Consider the following 24,080-nt stretch of genomic DNA (forward strand, 5'->3'; position numbering starts at 1 on the left):
GGGGGACAAAATGGGGGGAAATTAAAAAAGATTTGGCAGATGACCTTAAAAATTGCTTTGTAGTCTCTATCACAAACACATCCTCATGCTTGTTCATTCTGTTGGAGTTCTCACTCCACACATGCACATAACTTTGAATCAGATTACAGATTAAGTAATGTGCATATAAATGCTGATCCAGTTTAGGATGCATATAAATGGAAATCTGCCATCAGAATGAATGAATTCATTCAAAAATATTTGTAAGTAAACATAGGCACAGACTTGAATTAGAAGTTGTGCTAATCGTCTAGAACTGTAATCTCACTGGGAATTGTAAACACAGCTGGGAAGTTCGTATTTACGAGTTGGGAAGTCGTAATTACGACGTCAGGTGCGTTCAAGGCATTTTGGTCGGAGCAAGATGGCGGTGTACTTTCTCTTAATTAACTACAAAAAAAACAGCGAGATTTTTAACAATAGAAAATGAAGAACAAAGAATGTGCATCAGGTGTGTTTTGCTTTTTTTATGTTTTTAATCAATTTATGAAGCTACTGTAAACTTTATCATTATGTATTATATCATACAAGGGTTAGGGTTAGGCTATCATATTTTGTGCAGGAAATTTGCTTGTTTTATTGCCTGACAATAATTTGCTACATATTCCAAACACATAATAACTGAAATCAACTTTCATTAAATTTAATTTCATTTACCGTCAACAACAGATGTTGCATCCATCGATTCCACCATGTTTCCTAACTGACACACCAACAACTCAGAAACTTGGAGCTCAAAGAAAATCTGGAGTTTCCCACTCATAATTAGTGGTGCTGTTCATGTGCGTTCAACTCATAAATATGATCTTTCCATAATGACTTGAACACACCATCACACCTTATATAACAGACTCCATAATTCCTTACCTTGCAGGAGAGGTTGATCTTTCAGGAACTGTCCATCATACTCCACATGGTACTTCTTCACCTGAAAGCCAGGTGAGCATGCTGCCTCCTCCGCCTCCTCTTGAGCTGCACTGCACACAATCTGGGGAAAAAAACATAGTAGAGTTTATGAATATTTTCCTTGTATTCCTAGTCCCATGGGTTGCTGTGCTGGTAGTGATTACCATCTACACACACTAATTAGCCCTAAAATAACTTATGCCAGAAATCAATCCTATAATTTATCTCCTTAGCTTAATTTCAAGCTGTAGGCTGATCATATTCACAGGGGCTTTCTTAATGAGTTATTCTCATGGTAAATTAAGCACATAGATGGTATTTCTTCCAGAAATCAATCAGACCGTATGTCTTTATAGTCCACCTAACTCATGCGCTGATGAGAAGAAGGAGTATGTGCCACAATGAAGTATTTTCCTGGAATCTATTAACGATCTGTGCAATTCACTTTTTTTCCCAGTGTAATTTAGGCTTACCGTAAATGCTTTCCCCACATAATAATATAAGACTTAAACTAACCATTGGTGGGTCAATGTAGGCTGTTGTAATTAAAACTAATCACCAAGTTCATTTTCTCCGCTCTTCACAATGCACTGCAGTTTTTACAGAAAGTAAGAACATTGGCTTTCTACAGAAAGATGAATAGATCAATTATAGTAATTTGTGGTTGTCTTCCTCTCAGCAAAGTGCTATTCCCTATTAAAAGATAAAGGTAATCATCTAGTTTTTAAAAGCCAGTGGGAATAACTGCACTGGGGCTCTGTGCTCGAAGACAGAACAAAGCTTGGAGGTTGAGATTGTCAGAGGGTTTGTGAAAGCCCTGCAGGCATGGTGAACCATCTTACTGTCACTCCCTCTTTTGCTCCTGCTACCATTATTACTCCTTCACACCTATTTTTGTCTTCCATCAGTCACCATTTTTAGACAGGAAGAAGCGCAAATTTGCTCTGACAATGACATAAGCATGGCTGCATATAAGCATGTAAGAGCCATTACTCTCTTCATAAGGCCTGGTTTATAGAATTGCACGCATGACAACATGGATTGGAAATGGCTTTTGAAAGATGTTAGATTTTTTTTTTTTTAAACAAAATTAATAGAAAACTGGTTTGTAGTTTTTCAGGAGCACATGAACTACACAGCTGCAGTGCAGCTACTAATTTATTTTATTTTGAAATATAAAAAGAATATAACTAGACTAATCACGTACGAATAGTATTACTAAAAAAAAAGGTACTTGTGTAAATGGAAATTGTATAAATGGGATAAGGTTTTTTTTAATACTCTTTTTTTCAATCTTACTGTGTGATGCCTATTAGAAATATTCTGCATCTCACTATGGCTTTTATTTTGTATCGAGTCAAATGTTCAAGCAATTAAGAAATCAGTCCAGTCTGTCATAATGCTAGCATGATTTGTAAAAATTCTGAATGGAACTGCAGAAGAGGCAGAGAGGCTCATGTGGGAAGCCAGCTGCCAGATTCATGCATATTACCAGGCTGGTTCACACACAGCTGGTGTGCCTCACTCTTAATTAGTAGAAGCATATGGAAGGACGTTAGAGGAATAGTAGGGAGGACAGAGTCAAAAGAGACCAAACTGGACAGACACAAGTAGTGGTTTTCTACCTAGTAGCATGATGAAGAAAGGTTTGGTAATAAATCTAAAAACAGCATCCGTATCCAAGGATCAGAGTCGTCACATATCACTGCCCGGAAAAGTTTCTCTGAAGGTTATCAGATGTAACTAGTGATAGGCATCTGTAGGAAAAAAAATGCCTCACTGTGGAAATTTTGTTAGACAACGACAAAATACAACGAATGAAGGAGATGCACAAATTTACTTTGCTGAATTTCAAATAGCATGCATACAGTGCCCTAGGTAATCTGTGTGACATGATTATGCTACAATGTAGTGAATAAACCCATGTGGGATTCAGCCTTGTATTCAGCCATAATTTATTATGCCTTAAAGTGTATTTTATAATGACAACAAGTCTATATTGGTCACATATACAGTAGAGCACAGTGAAATTGTTTTCTTCTTTCCTGTCAGGAAGGTCTTAACAGTGGCAGCTTGGCAGTGCTGGGGCTTGAACCCCCAACCTTCTGATCAATAACCTAGAGCCTTAACCACTAAACAACCACAACCCAGAGCCTGAACCACTAAGCCACCCATTATGTGGATCATGGGTAAGAAATGTTAAATTGAGCTAGGTATCAAAGACAAGTAAAGAAATACAACAAATCTGAACATTTGAACTGTATGTTAAAATTGTGATGTTTCCGATAGGACAATTGAAATGATCACTACTGTCAATCACTACTAAAGACTGTTTCTCAGGTAGAAATGCAAATCTATCTACATAGATCAATCAATCAATTAATAATAATAATAATAATAATAATAATAATAATAATAATAAATTATTATTATTATTATTATTATTATTATTCGTATTATTATTATTCGTATTATTATTATTAAAATGTCAGCTGTATGTGACCAATCAGTGGTTTGCACTAGATATAGCTGCAACTGTATGTTGCAACTCAGACACTTGTAAAAAAAAATATGCTTTGGACTTGTTTTTGGTTCCTGGGCAAACAAATTCCAAATGACTACTCAGGTATGGGACTGTTCACTTAACGGTAGAAATGATGATGAAATTTGCTGAGCCAAGCTACACTTCCCTCTGTTAATGTGGTAAAAGAGAATAAACTCTTCTTCCAAAAAGCATGCCAGACAGTTTCCAAGAAAGTTTAACTATTTCATATCAGTGTTGGTCTGTCTCAGTATATCATTAATTCATCTTCATTATCACTTTTTTTTTTTACTGTTGCAGTGGATACATAGCCTATTTCTGCCTATTTCTGTACTGATTGTCCTGCACAGGGTCGCAGGAGAGCCTGGAGCCTATCCCAGAGAAACTCGGGGTACGAGGGGGGGGGCACCGTGGACAATCACACACGATGGCCAATGTGGAAATGCCAGTCAGCCTACAACACTGGAGTGGGAGAACATGCAAAATCTGTGCAAACAGGGCAGAGGCAAGGCAATGATTTGAATCCCCAAACCTGGACGTGTGAGGCAAACGTGCTAAACACTAAGCCATTATGCCCCTCAGATGGCATGCCTCTAAAGTCTATTGCATTTAGACATTCAGACACTCATTCACACTTAGGTCGAATTTAGCATAACTAATTGACCTACAGGCAGGTTTTTGGAGGTGAAAGGAAACCAGAGAACCCATAAAAAACCCACACATTCACAGGGAGAACATGAGAAGCTCCAAACAGACAGTAACTCAAATCCAGAGACCTGGATCAATCCAGAGACCCTGGAGCTGTGAGACGGCAATACTACATGCTGCTCCTCCATCAGTATATCAGCTCTATCAAAATAGACAGCTGTTTTTACCCCAATCAAAAAGCCTAAGCCAAGATGTGTGCTCCTGACTCAGGCTGGACTCTTGGACAGAGATAAGTCTAGTTAGTAATGAACTCAATCAATATTTATACACACTGTGAGTTCCATCCTAGATTAACAGCCATGGTTATCTCAGTAGGACACAGTTTAAACCAAGTCTAGACCAGGTCTAGGTCGGGCGGCAACGTACAATGAAATAACGGGTTGGCGAGACCAGCATTGCGTTCGCTTTGTATTTATTCTTACTCCTTTTTTTCCCCAGTGGTCTAAACTTCAGAAGCCAACTAAGCTAAAAATAATAAACAAAATTAACCTAAAAAGAAAGAAAACAAAAATACACTTCCTTCCCTCACTCCCTCACAAGAGAAAACAACATAAATGGCACCAATTTCCTAGAAACCACAATACTATTTACAAAGGTGACTATTGGTGTGTGCAATTTACAAGAAATATACATACAGTACCTCACAAAAGTGAGAACACCCCTCACATTTTTGTAAATATTTGATTATATCTTTTCATGTATCAACACTGAAAAAATGACACTTTGCTACAATGTAAAGAAGTGAGTGTACAGCATGTGTAACAGTGTAAATTTGCTGTCCGCTCAAAATAACTCAATACACAGCCATTAATGTCTAAACCGCTGGCAACAAACGTGAGCACACCCCTAAGTGAAAATGTCCAAATTGGGCCCAAAGTGTCAATATTTTGTGTGGCACCATTATTTTCCAGCCCTGCCTTAACCCTCTTGGGCATGGAGTTCACCAGAGCTTCACAAATTGCCACTGGAGTCCTCTTCCACTCCTCCATGACGACATCACAGAGCTGGTGGATGTTAGAGAGCTTGTGCTCCACCACCTTCCGTTTGAGGATGACCCACAGATGCTCAATAGGGTTTAGGTCTGGAAACATGCTGGGCCAGTCCATCACCTTCACCCACAGCTTCTTTAGCAAGGCAGTGGTCGTCTTGGAGGTGTGTTTGGGGTCGTTATCATGCTGGAATACTGCATACTGATCATGCTCTGCTTCAGTATGTCACAGTACATGTTGGCATTCATGGTTCCCTCAATCAACTGTAGCTCCCCAGTGCCGGCAGCACTCATGCAGCCCCAGACCATGACACTACCACCACCATGCTTGACTGTAGGCAAGACACACTTGTCTTTGTACTTCTCACCTATTCGCCACCACACACGCTTGACACCATTTGAACCAAATAAGTTTATCTTGGTCTCATCAGACCACAGGACATGGTTCCAGTAATCCATGTCCTTAGTCTGCTTGTCTTCAGCAAACTGTTTGCGGGCTTTCTTGTGCATCATCTTTAGAAGAGGCTTCCTTCCGGGGCGACAGCCATGCAGACCAATTTGATGCAGTGTGCGGCGTATGGTCTGAGCACTGACAGGCTTACCCCCCACCCCTTCAACCTCTGCAGCAATGCTGGCAGCACTCATACGTCTATTTCCCAAGGACAACCTCTGGATATAACGCTGAGCACGTGCACTCAACTTCTTTGGTTGACCATGGCGAGACCTGTTCTGAGTGGAACCTGTCCTGTTAAACCGCTGTATGGTCTTGGCCACCGTGCTGCAGCTCAGTGTCAGGGTCTTAGCAATCTTCTTATAGCCTAGGCCATCTTTATGTAGAGCAACAATTCTTTTTTTCAGATGCTCTGAGAGTTCTTTGCCATGAGGTGCCATGTTGAACTTCCAGTGACCAGTATGAGGGAGTGTGAGAGCGATGACACCAAATTTAACACACCTGCTCCCCATTCACACCTGAGACCTTGTAACACTAACAAGTCACGTGACACCGCGGAGGGAAAATGGCTAATTGGGCCCAATATGGACATTTTTACTTAGGGGTGTACTCACTTTTGTTGCCAGCGGTTTAGACATTAATGGCTGTGTGTTGAGTTATTTTGAGGGGACAGCAAATTTACACTGTTATACAAGCTGTACACTCACTACTTTACATTGTAGCAAAGTGTCATTTCTTCAGTGTTGTCACATGAAAAGATATAATCAAATATTTACAAAAATGTGAGGGGTGTACTCACTTTTGTGAGATATTGTATACACACACACACACACACACACACACGCACATAAATGCAACACTCAAAACAAAAGGCAAAAAAGGGGCAGGGCAAAAACAAAGTCAAGAACAGGCAGAATGTCATACGCAGGAGGAATCAACACACGTAAAGCAGTATCAAAAAAGCAACAGCAATACAAAGCAACAGCAATGATCTGCCCCAAGGATGGAGACTGACGAGGCTTAAGTACACATCCAGAAATGTACAGCCAACAGCCAACCAATCCCAAAGTACGAGGCATGAGCAGGCTTTTATGAGTTTTGATCATCCAATTGCAAGCTGGAATGTGACGCACTGCAGTGGACGGGGTCTAAATGAGTAGGAGGAGACAAAAGACACCCATCCCACCATCGACATGGCAAATGGTATACAGCATAAACAGAAATACAATTGAGAACGTAACAATATCAAGAATGGCATTCACTATTCTCACAGTGGGAACAAAAAAAGTATGCCAAGCGTGAAATTTCCACAGTGAATCTGTATGAACACTTTCAAAACAACAAGCAACGGTAGCCATTAGACAAAGTCTTGCACATGCGAGAGAGGAAAAGAAAGAGGATATATTACAGAATTTCATGAGTCTGTGTATCTGTTGTGCAAAACAATCAGACCTGAATGACAATAGATTACAGGGTTGGAGCCAATAGAAGGATAGGAAGCATACTGTTTGAGAGTCATTGGGTGTGTGTGTGGGTGTTTGTGTGTGTCAGAGAGAGAGAGAGAGAGAGAGAGTGAGAAGGAGAGAAAAATACATAATGAAAGGACATTCATTTTATCTTAGAGAGCATTGGTATGTACATTAACATCAATCAGTGAAGGGCAATATCAGTATTAAACATGAGGTGAGTTAATGGAAAAATCAAAGTGGAGAAAAGCAGAAAGCAACGATAAGAGCACTCTGACATTAATACGTTTACTCTGTAACGAATGACGTCTTTATCTGGTTAATGATATGGCTATGTGAAGACCTTAATATCTTCCATGAAGAAAGAATTCATTATGTAAGGAATAAAACACTTTAGGATGTGCTTTTACAGGAAATTAATCAGTGGTGGGGTAGTGTGACATGGCCCGATGTGAAGTGGAGTTACAGTTAATTATTCCACCCAACCCCCCCCCCCCCCCCCCAAAAAAAAGGTTTTACTCCTCGTGTATAAGTTATTAATTAACCATACATCATAATTTTTAAACATTTAGAATGACATTTAATGTTGTGGAATGTCTATAAGATAAGGTATCTCCTGTTATCATATACTATAAATAGTTGTCCCAAGTTCCATACTCTCTATTTTTTCTCTCTCTTCAAGTTTATTAGACATTCTGCCAGAAAATCTACTTACTTCCTAAGCACTGACACCAGAGATATTTCTTTATTAAATAACAACACATTATTAATCTGTTTATTATTAGCCTTAGATTATGTTTAGAATCTACCATACAGATCCCTGTGAATGAGCTGTTACTATACAAACAATAACATAGTAGAACAAGAGCATTATTTGCCTGCGATTTGAATTTCAGCCAAGACTACTGTTGAGCCATGCTGTTACAGAAAATTTATCAACACCGTCTGACCAATCAGAAACATTACAGTGGCATAAGCGGTTTTAAATACAGGGAGCATCACCTCTACTGAAATGATTCAGTGGTAGTGAACAGAAAGAGTAGTACTTGGTAGTCAGAGACCCAGAGAGATATGTGCACTTGTTTGAAGTGTCAGAAGAAAGGAGAGTACATGTGCATTAGAAAGGCGTGCCTTTATCTCAGCTGTGAGTATACGCATGGGGAGAACAGCATCCAGACAGAGGGAACCTCCTACATTCAGCATCCATCCCCTGTCATGTATCTCCTCTCTAACAAACACACCTCTTTCTTCTTCTTTCTTTTGCCTTTTCCTTTCTACACGCAATAACTGATGTATTTAAAAGTTAGTGACCGTATTATTGCCATGAATCCGACTGCAGTTGACTTCATTAGTTTGTAATAATTCAACTCAGTGTGAGCTCCATATTAAACACAGTCAAGGAGACTGGTACTGATAGACTGATTGAAGGGACAGAAATGGGAAAATTGCAAAATGCCCCCCACTGTCCTACAGAGATACATTTTTATTCGCTTTAACAAGCCGTCTTTGATTCAGACATGCCCTTACAGCTGGAAGCAAAGGCTTAAGAAGCAGAGGGGAACACAAAGAAAATAGGATAATTAGACAGTTTAAGTGAACGGGAATGAGACAATAACATGGCAGCAGACATATAAGAGAAAAACAAATATCCAAGCAGAAGCAAGGATGAAAGAATGAGATATATCCAGAGGAGAGAAGAGAGGAGAGTATATTGTGCTTTTATATATATATCTTAGCTGAACCTTAAAAAAAGCACAATATCCTCTCTTATGAGATTTACTTCTGAGACCTTCTACTGAGAGACTGGAGTCTTGTCTTGGGGAAACTGAGTTCAAACTTATTCGCAGTCTGAACTCATAAATACTGATATCATGACACATTAATGATTTAAATAAGGGTCGCATATTAAAACTTGGCTAAAAAGGGACCTGTCCACTATGGTAATTGGATTGCTAACTAAACACATTTATTCATTTGTTTCCACGTGTACGTCTAAGGCTGTAAGGATAATTAATTAGGAATTCTGTGCCTGTTAATGACTACAGTAGGTTTGAACTTTCAATCTCTGGGCTGGGATATGAAGAGCTTGCCACTTTTATTTCTCCCCAGTAAACCTCCATGATCAAGAAGACCCATCCCATCCCTCTTATCTAATGCAGCGTGGAGTAAAGAGTTATCATGTCTACATTGCTGTAATCCTACTTTTTCACAATCTGCCTAAATTTCTTGTTAGACCATCTGACCTTAATCCTACTGTAGGAGGATAAAAGTAGGAAAGAAAAGGGATGGCACAGTGGAAACAGTGAGTGCTAGCTCTGAAGTTGCTGCAGCTAACATGCTCTGTCTTAATTAGACAAATTTCAGGACTACAAAAGGAAGACAAGCTTTTAAGTATAAAAGTCACTCAGGAATGAAGGGAAGATTGTGAGACTGTGGAACTGTAACTTTAGAATTACATCAAATTCTCAGACACATTGTCACAGGGCTACACTGTCTGAACATGGGTTAGTAGGCTATAGATGGATGACAAAGGGGAAATAAACAGTGGCTCTGTTATACCTTGACAGGAATTTAGTTGGCATGGTTTGAGTCCACTTGTCCTCTTAAAGAGAAGGATCACTGTAGTTGCCAAATTTCAACCCAATTCAACACCTATGGGAGATTTTGAACATCAAACTACCAACTGAGAGAATATCATTTAGAAGAACTGTGTTCATCCTTCCAATACAGTTCAGTACAGACACTTGTAGAACCTATGCCAAGGTGCACTGAAGCTGTTCAGGTGGCTTGTGGTGTCCCAACACCTTGCTAAGACACTTTAATGTTGTTTTTTTCCCCCTTTTATTTGTCACCACTATGTGTCTGTCTGTTTTTTTTTTTTTTTTTTTGCATGATCTTGCTTTTTAAACATTCATAATTGTGTAATTCATATTTGTAATTGCGTGTATGCTGAACCTACTTTTTTTCACCCCTGAAGTCAGTTAAGTTTTTCACTCGTGAATGAGATTTGCTCATCTGTCATTCAGCAGATCAGTATGAGTCACTGAATCTTAGAGTAATGACCGAGAGTCGCTTCCCTTCTCATTCAGCTAATTATTTGAGTCAGTGAGTCCCATTCAGGCTCATTCGATCTGAGTTGGAGATTTTCAGCATTTCACTGCCTGTAATAACAGTCTGTATTGGAATGGGTGTTAAAAATATTAGCTGTTTTTACATTGTTCTAGCTGTTGTGATGAGGTTGCTTGATCAGGATGCACATTTAGGCAAATTTGAATGAAAAAAACTCAAATGACTCAAGACAAAGACTCAAAAATTTCAGCAGTAAGTTACAGCAATTGTGGCAATGATGCAAATATTTGATCGGAAGGTCAGGGGTTCAAGCCCCAGAACTGCCAAGATGCCATGTTGGGCCCTTGAGCAAAGCCCTTAACCCTCTCTGCTCCAGGGGTGCTGTATCATGGCTGACCCTGCGCTCTGACCCTAGCTTCCTGACATGCTGGGGTATACGAAGAAAAAAGAATTTCACTGTGCATATGTGTATGTGACCAATAAAGGCTCATTAAATTAATTAATTAATTACCCAATTGTACAGTACTAATTGTAAACACACAAGACATTTAAGACAGATTTAAAGCATTAAAACGTGAATGAAAAATAGATGAACGCAAATACAAAATAAAAAGAGTGTGATGATGTGTGAATAAGGTATACATATTTGTCATTTGGCCGTATATACAAGTTTGTTATGCTCTTTAAATACTGTTGGCATCAGTGGTGCGAATGTGAATATGTAACATAAAATCAATTTTCCATTGGTAACAATAAGTCATTATTTCAAGAAAATACTCTCATTATTCTAAAATATTAAGAGATCATTTGGTCAAACTTTAATAAAATAAATAAATATTTTATAAAATGTATTTACTTTTCAAAATAGTGGAAACAGGTTCATGCTAATTTAATATCTACCCAGTGGGATTAATCTGTGCACATTCTTCAAATTATTGTTAGATATAGTACATGCTAAATTAATCTATTTGCATTGACACTGCCCAGTAATTTCCAGATAGACAAGATGTGTTCTTTGGGTCAGGTAAAAGAAGCAATCCTTTGCAAACCCTCAGCAGTCCTTTATAAACAATTAGTAAACATATTTTTTCCCCTTTGGTCTGATGAAGTATGTACCTTTTACACACGCAAACCATAAATCAGGTCCTGAAAGTATTTCCAGCTGCAAATAGAAATTGAGCAACACAGATATAATAGATATTCCAAACTAAAAATATAATCTAATCTAAATAAATATAGATATGGAGACTTTGTTACATGTTAAGAGGTGTCGACATTAAAGTATTAGACATTACAAATAAATGCAAAAATTAAATTAAATTAAAATTGCTGGGGTAAAATACAGGTGACACGGAGTGTGGACCTAACAGAATAAGTGTACTGTAAGCTATAGCACTCACGTTGGAGGCCCAGATAGGTGTCTTGGCCAGGAGTGCCATTAAGGGACTGACTTCATTGATGAAGGCCAAAAGCTCCTTGACAGAGTCTGGTGTAAATGTCAGCTCCACAGGAAATCAATAAGGTAATTTAAGTTCAGAGACACCATACCACCTAAAGTGTGTGCTTTGTGTGAAGCCATAAAATGCAAAGGCATACAGGTTTACAAAGACAGAAAAGTATAAATGATCAACAAAGCAAAGCTTTGAGTACACACCTTCCATTTGGGATGCATAAACTACCGATTTGCACCTCCCAAAAACAGTTTATGCACAGGCTTCTCCCTTTCTTGACTAGATCGTCTCACCTGGATACAGTAGATATATACCTACAAATTGTACCTAGGAATGACTCCTATTCACAGTATGCTCATACTCATAAATTCTAACCCAGAATGGGTTCCCTTTTGAGATCCTCTCAAGATTTCTTCCACATAACGTCTCAGTGGGTTTTTTCGCCTTTTTAAGAATCTAAATCAACATCTACATCTGGACTTCTGTAAAGCTGCTTTGTGATTATGTCTACCGTTAAATGCACTATGGAAATAAAATTGAACTGAATTCATCCTGTAGTCGAATCCACAATATTGCCAATCTCTGGCTAGAACACAATCCGTCTCTTTTTCTGTACGTAGACATTCTCATAACCAGCCAAAAAGATGTCCTCATTCTCTCTCATTCGCAGAAAGAAAATGAGATGAATGTCTCTTCAGTTCTGCCAGAGCACATGCAGGACTAAGCCTCAGTGACCTCCACCTGGCCGCAGCAGAATCAATCAGACTGAAACTCAAGCACCTGCATATGGTCCAGCCAGATGAGACTCAGAGACACCTGCCTGTACAGGAAGCTGGACACTTCACAGTGCTGGATTGATGAATGTAGACTGGAGAACAAGGAGTAAATAGGGCAGATCTAACTTGACTGTAACTCTAAGTGACCCATATCTGTCTTTCATGTGGATGTCCTCTGAAATGCCCCGTATGCAATTCTGCATGATACATGTGTGATACAAACAACAAAAAATATCATATCTGTAAGACAATCACACACTACAAGCAAAAATGAATGCTCTAATCGTCCAAGCCTACACTGCAATGTGATCAGGAGGTTGGCTAACAGCTCATCGGTTGTACATGATCAGTTCAAGAAGGCAGAAAAATGTCAGATGCCTAGCTTTTGCTATTTTTGCTGCTATTGCTGGCACGACTACATTGAGAGATGTGTGGGTACAGCAGAGGGGGCAGCAATGGTGGGACTGCAGTGTGGAGGGATTTACAGAGTATTTCTACAGGAGAGTATTTCTATGTCATTTTAGGCAGCACTGCCACATCAGAGCTCTCCGAATGGGGTTTTACATGTCTTCCCTGTATTTGCATGGGTTCACTGTTTTCCTTCCACAGATCAAAAACATGTATGTAGGTGGTTAAGCTATGCTAAATCAGCTGTAGGTGTGTGTGTGTGTGTGTGTGTGTGTCAGTGTGTGTTTAGATGGTGCCAGGACTGAGAATTCTTCCATCATGCATCCAGTGTTCCAGAGATTGGCTCCAGACTCACCACGACCCAGATGCACCACGACCCACGAATAAGATTAAGCGGTTTGTGAACATTAATGAATTGCTGTGGTTTGTCAATTCTTGGGCAATTCTTTCAAACACCACTGTTTCAATTCCTCCCCAAATCAGGGTTGGGAGGGTTACTTTAAAAATGTATTCTCTTACAGTTACAAATGACTTCATAAAAAATGTCATCAGTAACCTAATCCAAGTATCACAATATGAAAGTAATGTAATCTGATTTTTTTTTTGGATTACTTTAAGGTCACATATGTAAATAAAGTCAAGAGAAAAGCAATATGATCTAAAATACTTTTTTTTAGAGCTTATTTTATAGCTTAAAAACATGTTCAGTGTTTGGATTTAGTTTAATTAAATTAATAAATTAGTTGCTACTGGCAAGAGTGAACCAGAACTATAGTCATGCAGCTGTCTATATTGTGTTATGTCAAAAGCAAGGCTCCAGACAAAAAATTATCAATTAAGGAGCCTTTGGTTCCTATTAGAAAAAAAAAAAAAAACATTGAGTTTAGTTTGGACTCATCCTTTGTTTTGCAGAAAGCATTTGACACATGGTTCAGGATCAAACTGTTCACGTGATGGGCCCTCTTTGCTGATTATGATCAAGTCTTCCAAGGTTGAATTGCGTACTTTTGATTTGATCCTGTTTTGAGCTAAAAAGCCATGGTCGTACTGAGCAGCCAGAATTGGTAGGACAAGCAATATCTTCCTATGTCTTGCACACATCTTCAATTTTCTTCATTAGTAATATCTAAGAGGTAAATCTGGTGAAAGGCAGCGCTTCACAGGCAATCATATAGGCAGGGTTGAAATGTATTTTCTGTTGAAGAGATTTTTTATGCTTTTCTCACAGTCTCTTTCTTGAAATGATTCGTTCCGGTAATGAAATCCATTTTCCCCGCTATTTCTCTGCCCACTTTGTAACAACGGTCACAAAACATCTTCTGTGTGTGATGATCATACCTGAGCCATGCAAACTCTTGAATCCAAGACGTCTTAAAATGCCTTTCAGCACTTTTATTGGGCATTTGGAAAGATGATCTGTGTCTCCATTGTTTTCTATCTCTCCCATGCTGGCACAACTGGAGCCTGCTTTTTTATTAGCAGGTGTGCCATCAGCATTGGTGCTCGACAGAGATATTTTTCGTTTTGACATGTTTTTCTGACACGGAAAGCTGATCCTCACTTTCCCTGTGCGTATTTTGGCAGTCTGGATGAATTTGAACTCTTTTTTTTTCCTCACTGAAACATTCATGCGCAGTGTCTCATTTTATTACGTCAACACAACAGATGTGATACCTATGTGATAGGCTACTTCTCACAGAACACGCAATTAAAAAGACATTACATGCAAATTTTTCAATCGAGACATTTCATTTCTTTGGTTTTAAATGAAAAAAATTGTAATCCTGATAGTATTCCCATTTTTTTTTTTTTTTTTTTTTTTTTTTACAAAATGTATCTGTAATCTGATTACTTTGTTTTTTGACATAACTGTAACGGACTACAGTTACCAGTTTTTTGTATCCTGATTACGTAATGCTGTTACATGTATTCCATTACTCCCCAAGCCTGCCCAAATATCACATAAATCACCAATTCCCCCATTCGTCCACTGAATATAATTACTATTGTTATTGTCCACCATTGTTGGTTGTCCACGCTGCCAATATTGGATGATGTTGACAATTACACATGTGGTTTACTAAAAAAAAAAAAAAAAAAAAGCACATAAACTCTGATTTGACCATTCCTATTCATGTTACATGGCCGCAAATCAGATATGTATCCAATCTATGACCACATAAAAAAGTGGCTGAGTTTTGGTTTAAGACATTTTGTTTCCACACAGTTCTGAAAAAATCAGATATGTCACATTAAGCTATAGAACAAGATTTGTGTCACTTACAAGTGGTGTGTGAAAGCGAGAAAGATGGGAACAAAGAGAAAGGCCTTGGTTTGAGATAGAATTACCTGATTTACATAGCAGAATTTGAGATTTGCATTATTAATCAGGCTAGAGGAAAACATTATTAGCAGGCATGGCATCAATGACAAACTTAATAAAGAAATTCCTTTTCTGAAGGGCATATTTGTGATGGACCTATTGATTTTGCTTTGTTTTACTTTCTAAGACAGTCTGCTAGGGCATCACACCAACATAACAGCAGTGTAAAGCCTTGTAATCATTTGCGAAGGGAGCATGACAATATCCACTGCTGTTTATTCAGTGATTCCTGTTCAGTATGGGTTAACAGTTGTCTCAGATGCCTGGCTGCCTGGCACAGGGCCATGCCAACCTCCAGAAAACATGGCCTAATGACAAAGGAAAGCTGCTCAGGGGTCTTAATAATGTAGCTCATCGCTTAGACTAATCTCAAAGACGTTTATAGATCTGCCACTACATGAAGTGTTATTGAAGATTGGGAGTTTTGGAGCTTGGTTCTCCACGAGTGGAATCTTGCTCTCCATGTAAAAGGTTGATGGCACCACCACCTATCGGCATTATGTCTGATGCCTTGCATCTATACCACAATCAAAGTTCAATAACTCAAGAGAGATTGTTGCTGCCTTCAATCGCTTCATATTGGACCGAGAGGCTAGAAAGGCAGGAAGGAAATGATTAGACGAAGGGTGTCTGTGAGAGAGAGAAATAGAGTGAGAGGTCTCAGGCTGAACAATTGTGTTCCATGCTCGATTATCTACTCTTCTCAACATCACATCCAGCCCCAGCTCCATTTATCAGTTTAAAGGGCAAGGGTGCCAATAAGCCCTCTGGCCTATGAAGCACCTCTCCTTCTTTCTTTCAACAGAGATTGAATTAAGAACCGCTGGTCAATGAATTTCAGGGCAAAAAAAAAATATTTCTTTTGATGTTTGGCCGGATTGAGTAAACTTTCAACTAACCGAGCAGGCTGTTCATCAAGTTCCTTTCTATTGTTACTGTATCCCTGTGAAGTGACTAGAAAGATTTGGGGTTGGTTTGTAAAACAGTTTAGATGAGACTCTAAGTGCAGGATGAATCAGAAGGCTTGGCTTTAGTTTCAGTGTAACTCATTGCTTTATATCTGGACTTCACATACACACCTCAGCTCTGGGTGGATGCTTCATGAGGCTTAGGCTTTTAATTTTTTTTTAAATCTCTTCCTTCTGTCTTGCCTTTGTCTGCTAAACCCCACCGATTAATGGTGTATACCAGGAGACTACAGTATTCCTCATGATTAACCATGCCAATAAGATGACTTAGCTACTGCCAGTGCAACCAAAGAGAAAGTAGGAAAAGCATGATGCAGCATGCAAATTTGGGTTTGTTTTTTTTTTTTTTTTAGATCTCACCTTTTTGCTTTTCTGCCTTCTTTCAATTTCATCCCATTCCTTTACATCAAGCCTTCTAGTATCAATGATGACAGAGAACAATTTTTTTCTTTAATTTTGTTATATTTTAAAATAATAGTGATTAAATATAATAATGTTCTGTAGCCAATTCTAATAAACTATTGGAAAGCCTATGAAAATGCTCCCCTGTTTATCATCTACATAGGGAAAAGCTGAAAAATACACTCCAAATGAATATTTAACCTCCGTAATAAATAATTTTGTTCAATCCACAAAGTAAAAAAAAGTTGAAAAGAAAAAAGAATGAATATGATTATTTATTTATTTATTTATTTATTTATTTTTACCATACTCAAGTTTTAGCAAATGCATGTAGAATGTAGAAAATGCAAAATGAAAATAATGCCCATAATTTATCTTTTACACTATCCCTGGAGTGTTCTTAATTTCCATAACATTGCATCCAAATGGAGTACGTAACAAGGGCTTATCTTAAAAGCCAGCACATTTTTCCCCTCACTGCAAAGCAGGGCATACTGCACCTTTCAAGCACTTCATTAATCTCTGATACTTATAGTTTCCGCAAAAGTGCCCTACACATGATTTAGTTAAAGAAAACACAAAACACCCTGGAATTCACCTTTTTGAAATATCTTTTAATGTATGGCTTTTACACAAGGAGAGAGTTACGATGCCCTCCACTAATATTGGCACCCTTGGACAATATGAGAAGAAGGCTGTGAAAAAATTTCTTAATTGTTTAACCTTTAGATCATTTGTTCAAAATATTGACAAAAATATTCTGCTCTCCTGGATATCAAACAATTGCAAACAAAACACAGGTTTATAAAATATATATATTATGCTTCTCATTGTATACTTTGTCCTGCATGGCGAAATTCCCCCATTGGCCCTTATCTATCTATATAATACCCGCTAATAATCCCCATCCATGAATTTTGCTACATCACTCTCCTCTCCACTCCACCATTAGCTGGTGTATGGTGGGCATTCTCGCACACTGGCTGCCGCCACATCATCCATGTGGATCCTACACACAGGTAGTGGTTGAGGAGATTTCCCCCCATACAATGTAAAGTGCTTTGACTGCCTAGAAAAGCACTATATAAATGTAAGGATTTATTATTATTACTTTAATACTCTTACTCAAGTAATCATTAACATTATTACTTTTACTGTTATTTGAGTAATTATTTTAATAAGTAGTTTTACTTTTACTTGAGTAATTTTTTGGCTACTCATACCCAACTCTGTGTATAGTTGTGTATTCGTATCATTTTGTGCAGATGCAGGTTGTAATATTGTGTTTATGTTGTGTATGAATTGGATTAATCGGATCTCTTATAGGATGCGTTCGGGTGAGTTAATTAACCCGCTAGTAAAGTGCTTTAGTTTACTGGTTTTCATTCACTCAGCTCAAGCAGGTAATTCCTGCTGATATTGTCTTTATCCCCACTGAAAAGTTGCTCTACGAGGGTTCAGCTCTACCTGACCAGCCGAATTATCCACACCCAACCCCAAGCACAGGTGCAAATGGCCCATAACCAAAGGCCCACACAAACACAAAGTGTGGATGCCACTCCCCTGAACTACCCAAAAGATATTTCAAATGAAACTACATAGAAAGTTTACAAAAACAAGAGACTGACAGAACATCCAGACTCCATTTGCAGACCTCCATAAGGATGGTAGCACCAGCAATCTGATTGTTTACACAAGCAAACCCCATGCATGGAACAGGGCCATAATTTCAAACTTTCCCTCTGCTGAAAGAAAAGACATCTGTGGGGGTTTCCAGACAAAAATAACAAAAAATGAGGAACACACAACTATCAGCATCAACATATACAAAACAACAGGGATAGTTGTAGTAAAAAGCATCCATGGGCTCTTTGAACAAAATTTCCTCAAGATCAAAGAAAGAGCACAGCAGGAGCCCATTACAAATGACCAATTCCTCAACCCAGAGGACTGAGACAGACTACTTGCTTCCACCTCCCCCTCAGATGAGCATAGAGGTCCCCAACCATACTGTTACTGCACTGACATGAGAGAAAGATTCACAGTGCTGGAGGAAAACTGGTACAGCTCAGAGAGATGACCACCTCTCTACACACAGCCAAAAGCACAGACCAGCCCAGAAATATTTGGTTTAATTTTGATCAATTCACATAGTACAGGTAACCATTTTAAAAAAAAAAAATAAACCTTTTAATCTAAGAAAAGAACAAAAGTTTCCATTGTCAAGAAAGGAGAAGATGGAATTTATTCAATGTTACCTTGAGAAACTTTCTACAGTAAAAAAAAAATAAATAATAATAATAATAATAAAATAAACACACTCAAATGACGTGAGGCTCAAACCCTGGTTGCTGGCATATTACACCCTGCATGTTACTACTGCACTATTCTAGCACACATGCAGTAGCCATGTTATTTTAAATACTATAGTTATTCAGCCTGTACTACGTGACTCATTCACGCTCACTTTATATAATTAAATCTTGTAATTAGAAACTTGTTTAAATTAGGTTTATCATAAGTTTTGATGGGAAACGTAATATTTTTATGTGAACCATTTGACCACGCATTCCATTTTTTTTTTATTGTACTGTGTTCAGAGACAGGATGTTGTTCCATTTGCCACCTGGTGGTTATTGTGTGAAGCACAACAAATGAATTTAAATTCTAAAGAAGTGTGCCTGCAGGGTACCACGTGATCACACGTGACGAATCGCATGAAACTGCGTGAAAAAATGCACATTCTTAAAGGCCACATCTGTAGGTGTGCAACAATTATTGGCACCACTATGAGAAAAATAAATTTGAAGTATATTTGCGTTGATATTTTCCATTTTTTAGTACACCTGGGTGACTAGGAACAGGAAATTGTTCAACCATGACTTCCTGTTTGACAGGAGTATAAATATAAGGTAACACATAGGCCAAATTCCCTTAGTCATTCATAACAATGGGTAAGACCAAGGAATATAGCTGTGATGTTGAGCTTCACAAAATGGGAAGTGTCTATAAGAATATAGCAAAAGCATTGAAAATGCCCATTTCCACCATCAGCGCAATAATTAAGAAGTCCCAGTCAACTGGAAATGTTATGAATCAACCTGGAAGAGGACGTGTGTCTATGTTGTCTCAATGCACTGTGAAGAGGATGGTTCGAGTGGCCAAAAAAAACTCCAAGGATCACAGCTGGAGAATTGCAGAATTTAGTTGCATCTTGGAGTCAGAAAGTCTCCAAAATTACAATCTGAAATCACCTACATCACCACAAGTTGTTTGGAAGGGTTTCAAGAAAAAAGCCTCTACTCTCGTCCAAAAACAAGCTAAAGTGTCTTCAGTTTGCCAGACACTACTGGAACTTCAAATGTGATTGGGTTCTATGGTTCTAGATGAAACAAAAATAGAGCTTTTTGGCAATAAACACCAGAGGTGGTTTTGGTGCACACAGAGAGGTAGCCATATGGAAAAGTACCTCATGTCCACGGTTAAATATGTTTGGGCTGTTTTTCTGCCAGAGGACCTGGACATTTTGTTAGGATACATGGCATCATGGACTCTAGCAAATACTAACAGATATTAAATGAAAATCTGACTGCTTCTGCCAGAAATCTTATAATGGGCCGTGGCTGGATCTTCCAGCAGGGCAATGATCAAAAACTTACATCAAAATCAACACAAAAATGATTTACTGACCACAAAATCAAGATCCTGACTTGAAATCCATAGAAAACCTGTGGGGTGAACTGAAGAGGAGAGTCCACCAGCATTTGAAGGATCTGGAGAGATTCTGTATGGAGGAATGGTCTCAGATCCCTTGCCATGTATTCTCCGACCTCATCAGGCATTATAGGAGAAGACTCAGAGCTGTTAAGTTAGGTAAAGTTAGGTAACACAAAGTATTGACTAAAATGGTGCCAATAATTGTTGCACACCTATATTTAACAAAGTTGGATTTTTTTTTTATAAACCTGTGTTTTGTTTGTAATTGTAAGATATCCATGAGAGCAATGGATTTTTGTGAACTTTTTGAATAAAAGATTAAAAGGTTATAGAATGAAGAAAATTTTTCAAAGCCTTCTTTGCTCATATTTACCAAGGGCACCAATATTAGAGGAATGCACTGTATTTAGATGACTGGATCATTACAATAGCCACTTTCACAACACTAAAGCTTCCAAAGGAACTACAAATTTAAAAAAAAACAAAAAAAAAAAAAACACACACCTCTGGTTCTGTGATTAAATGATCAAATAAATTTGTATCTCAAGGTATATTATAATATATGTTTGAAGATGTAAGTCTCATTATATGCTTGTCAGGAGACTCACTGTTGCTTTGAAAGGAAATAGCTCAGTATGGACCCATTCATTACAATTAGTTCCTGTGGTGACTCAGCATTTTGCTCATGTTTAAAATTTACATGTAATAGCAAATGAATCTGTCTATAGAGTATGAAGCAATTTGCTGTCCTTTTTCACTGAAATATATATATTATAGACAGCAAAAAGTAATTTATTTATTTTCATTTTATCAGCTCTTTTTTTTTTTTTTTTTAAACCTTGATGTGTTTTAAATCAATGCTATTTGGTAATAAAGCACCCCAAAAAGATAAACACAAATAATTATCACATATCATTGTTCAATAGAAAGTGAGAATTAACCTTTCTTCTTCTGATCTCTGTTGTATGTGTAAATTTAGACCCATAACTTATGTTTTTTTGTGATGGAAATCATTTTGTTAAGTCAATATTACAAGAAAACATTACTATTTTGTTATGTCGAGATCATGAGAATATAATTTTGAGACTTGGGATGCACCGAATGTTCGGCAACCGAAATTATTCGGCCGAAAATAGCAAAAAAAACACTTTCGGTGGTTGGCCGAATAAGTGAAAAGGCCGAATAAATTTGACTGAACAATGATGTGTTTGATGACGCGACCAAATAGCCTAGCAACCAGAGTGAGACACACGAATGTCACGACCTCCACTTCCGGGAGCATGATCCGAGAGATGAGAGGGCACACACGTGCATGAGTGCTCAGTGAGCGTGTGTTGACATGTTGACAACCGTGACATTGTTTACTCTGGACTCGTGCGTTTGTTTTGTTTCTGTTCCGGAGTATTCTATCATGTCGCGAGATGTAAGGGAGTAGAGTACGGAAGCAGTTAAAGACGTATTTATTTAAGGGCAGGCAGACAAATCCAAATTGTAATCCAAAAAACGTAGTCAAGACAGGCAAAGGGTCGGGCGATCGGCAAACAGGCATAAAGCAGGAATCAAAGTCACGGTCACAGAAAACAAGGTCCACACACAAAACAAGAAACATGAACTAGTACTATGGACTGGGAGCGGAAAAACCAGCGGGGACTAAATGAACTAATCTATAGTTTAAACTAACTAAATCTATCAAGGAACATAACATTAACAATGTATCTAACTATACTATATCTACTATAATACTCCGCGAGGTGTACAGGGATGCGAGCGGTATATATCCCCAATATAATCAGCCGTATAGAACCCAATAGAACCATTTTTGGCACTCTTGTCAATGCACTTTTTAATGTACTTTTTGTTGTAGGCTTTAGAGTGTTAAATTCTTTCAGCAGTCAGTTATAGGTCTAACATCAGCTATTCAAGGGGGGCTCAAAGATGACCACATAAAAGTATTTTTATTTTACTATTTTTTTTATTAAAAGTTAGATTGTGCCTTGTTAGTAGCCTATGCCTGCTGGAATGGGAAAAAAAATGTTCAGTGTTAAATAAATATTTTGAAATTGTTGTTTTTGTAATTGATTTTTTTCTTTTAAAAGCAAGACAAAATAGTAAAAAGCTAATTTTGACTATTTAATTTATGCAATGGTGAAAAAAATGGCAAAATAAATGGAAAAAACGTGAAAAAACATGTTCAGTATTCGGCCTTCAGCTTTCGGCCAAGTTTTTCATCATATTCGGTTTCGGCTTCGGCCAAGAATTTTCCTTTCGGTGCATCCCTAGTTGAGACCACAAGAAAATTAAGAAAACAAGAAAGGAAAAAAATAATAATGCATGGCTTGCGTGGAGTATAGTGCTAAACAACACACATCATTCTCTGTGCTATTTCATAACCCGTTTTGCTCAACTACCATAAAAATGCATTAGTATATATCACACAGTACAAAAGAACACATTGCATTAAATAAATACTGCTGTCATTGTCAAGTGACTACAGTATCAATCATTGGAAGTAACTCCAACTGTATAATTACACAGAGACTAGTTTTTCACAGAGTCAGGAAAATTATTTCACACAGAACACCCAAAATGGTACAATGTTCCATTCACAATAATTGAATTTTTTGTTGGTGACAAAATGTCAGCCAAAACAAAAAACTGTGAGTGGTTGGAAACTTCCAACAATTCCAATAATGTTAATGAAACTTAAATTAAATTAAAAGTCTTAGTTGTAATGAACAAAATGCTTAGCTATGAATTTTTGTTTTGATTATATGGGTATTACTTTTTTTTTTATCGCACTGGTGTTATTTTGTTGTCATTTCCAAGAGACAGCCATGCAAAATAAGCATAAATCTAGTACATGTATAAAAGGCTATGAGTACTGGTTGATATGCTAGTTATATAAAAGCATGGGTTATTACTTAAACTACTTGTTTACTTAAATGACGTATTTATCTTTTGGGAAATAGAACCGATTTAGTCTTTTACAAAATGCCATGTGTAGGTACAATCAGAAAGAACATCTATTGTGGATCTTAAAGTCATGTGGCCATGTGGATAGGACGTTGGACATAACTTTCTCCAAATCAAACATCATGCTATGCTGGTCACAGCATGGTTTCTTATCCTTCCCCATGCTGTATCCACACCGACTACTGCTTCCCCTCATTAGAACTCAATAAAGGATCCTTATATCGGCCACTGTTCTTCAGGATAATGTCTAAATCTTTTCCTCTGTGAATTGTCAAGGTTTCACATTACTTCTTTATCTTTTCTGCTCTTTTTTGCTGTCATATATGTGTTACCTTCCTTGGGTAAGATGAGACACATCACAGATCAGAGTGTTCCTCAGTGCATCAATTTGTGTTTCTGTCCATTTAAAAAAAGGGATTTTTTTAAAAATATATATTTTGCATCAGACTAACACATACTACTGCTTTGTGCTACTAAAAGCATGGAGAACTAGTGGGTGAGCATAGGTGCAACTTTTTTCCACATAAGTGCTTGGGACATCAGTGATGACAGATAAAAGAACCTGTGTGATCTATTCATCTGTTTCTGTTCATCGCTATCAAGACACCACTTCTATTTTAACCAACAGCTTTCTAAAACTCCACAGTAAGAGCGAGATTATGGATGCTTCAGAAGCCTTTTAAAATGTAGTTGTTGTGGTTTACATCAACATCACCGTGTTTCAGAAATACTGAAGGAAAAGAAATCCAAATGCTGTGTCTGCAGGCTGAATAAACTGTTCTTCAAATGACTGTTATGTCTGAGATACAATCTTAGACTTTGTATATTCACAA

At 37.9% G+C, this 24,080-nt stretch overlaps 1 protein-coding gene across 1 annotated transcript in view; it reads right to left on the reverse strand.

Moving 5' to 3' along the window:
• cdh13 (cadherin 13, H-cadherin (heart)) overlaps positions 1-24,080 on the reverse strand; it is a 419,656-nt gene that overhangs the window by 318,236 nt on the left and 77,340 nt on the right. The window contains exon 2 of the mRNA XM_053677941.1: positions 907-1,027. Coding sequence (XP_053533916.1) covers positions 907-1,027 — 121 coding nt within the window. The remainder of the gene's footprint in view (positions 1-906; positions 1,028-24,080) is intronic.

This window comes from Ictalurus punctatus, chromosome 4 (assembly GCF_001660625.3).
Source record: "Ictalurus punctatus breed USDA103 chromosome 4, Coco_2.0, whole genome shotgun sequence".
Classification (NCBI taxonomy): domain Eukaryota; kingdom Metazoa; phylum Chordata; class Actinopteri; order Siluriformes; family Ictaluridae; genus Ictalurus; species Ictalurus punctatus.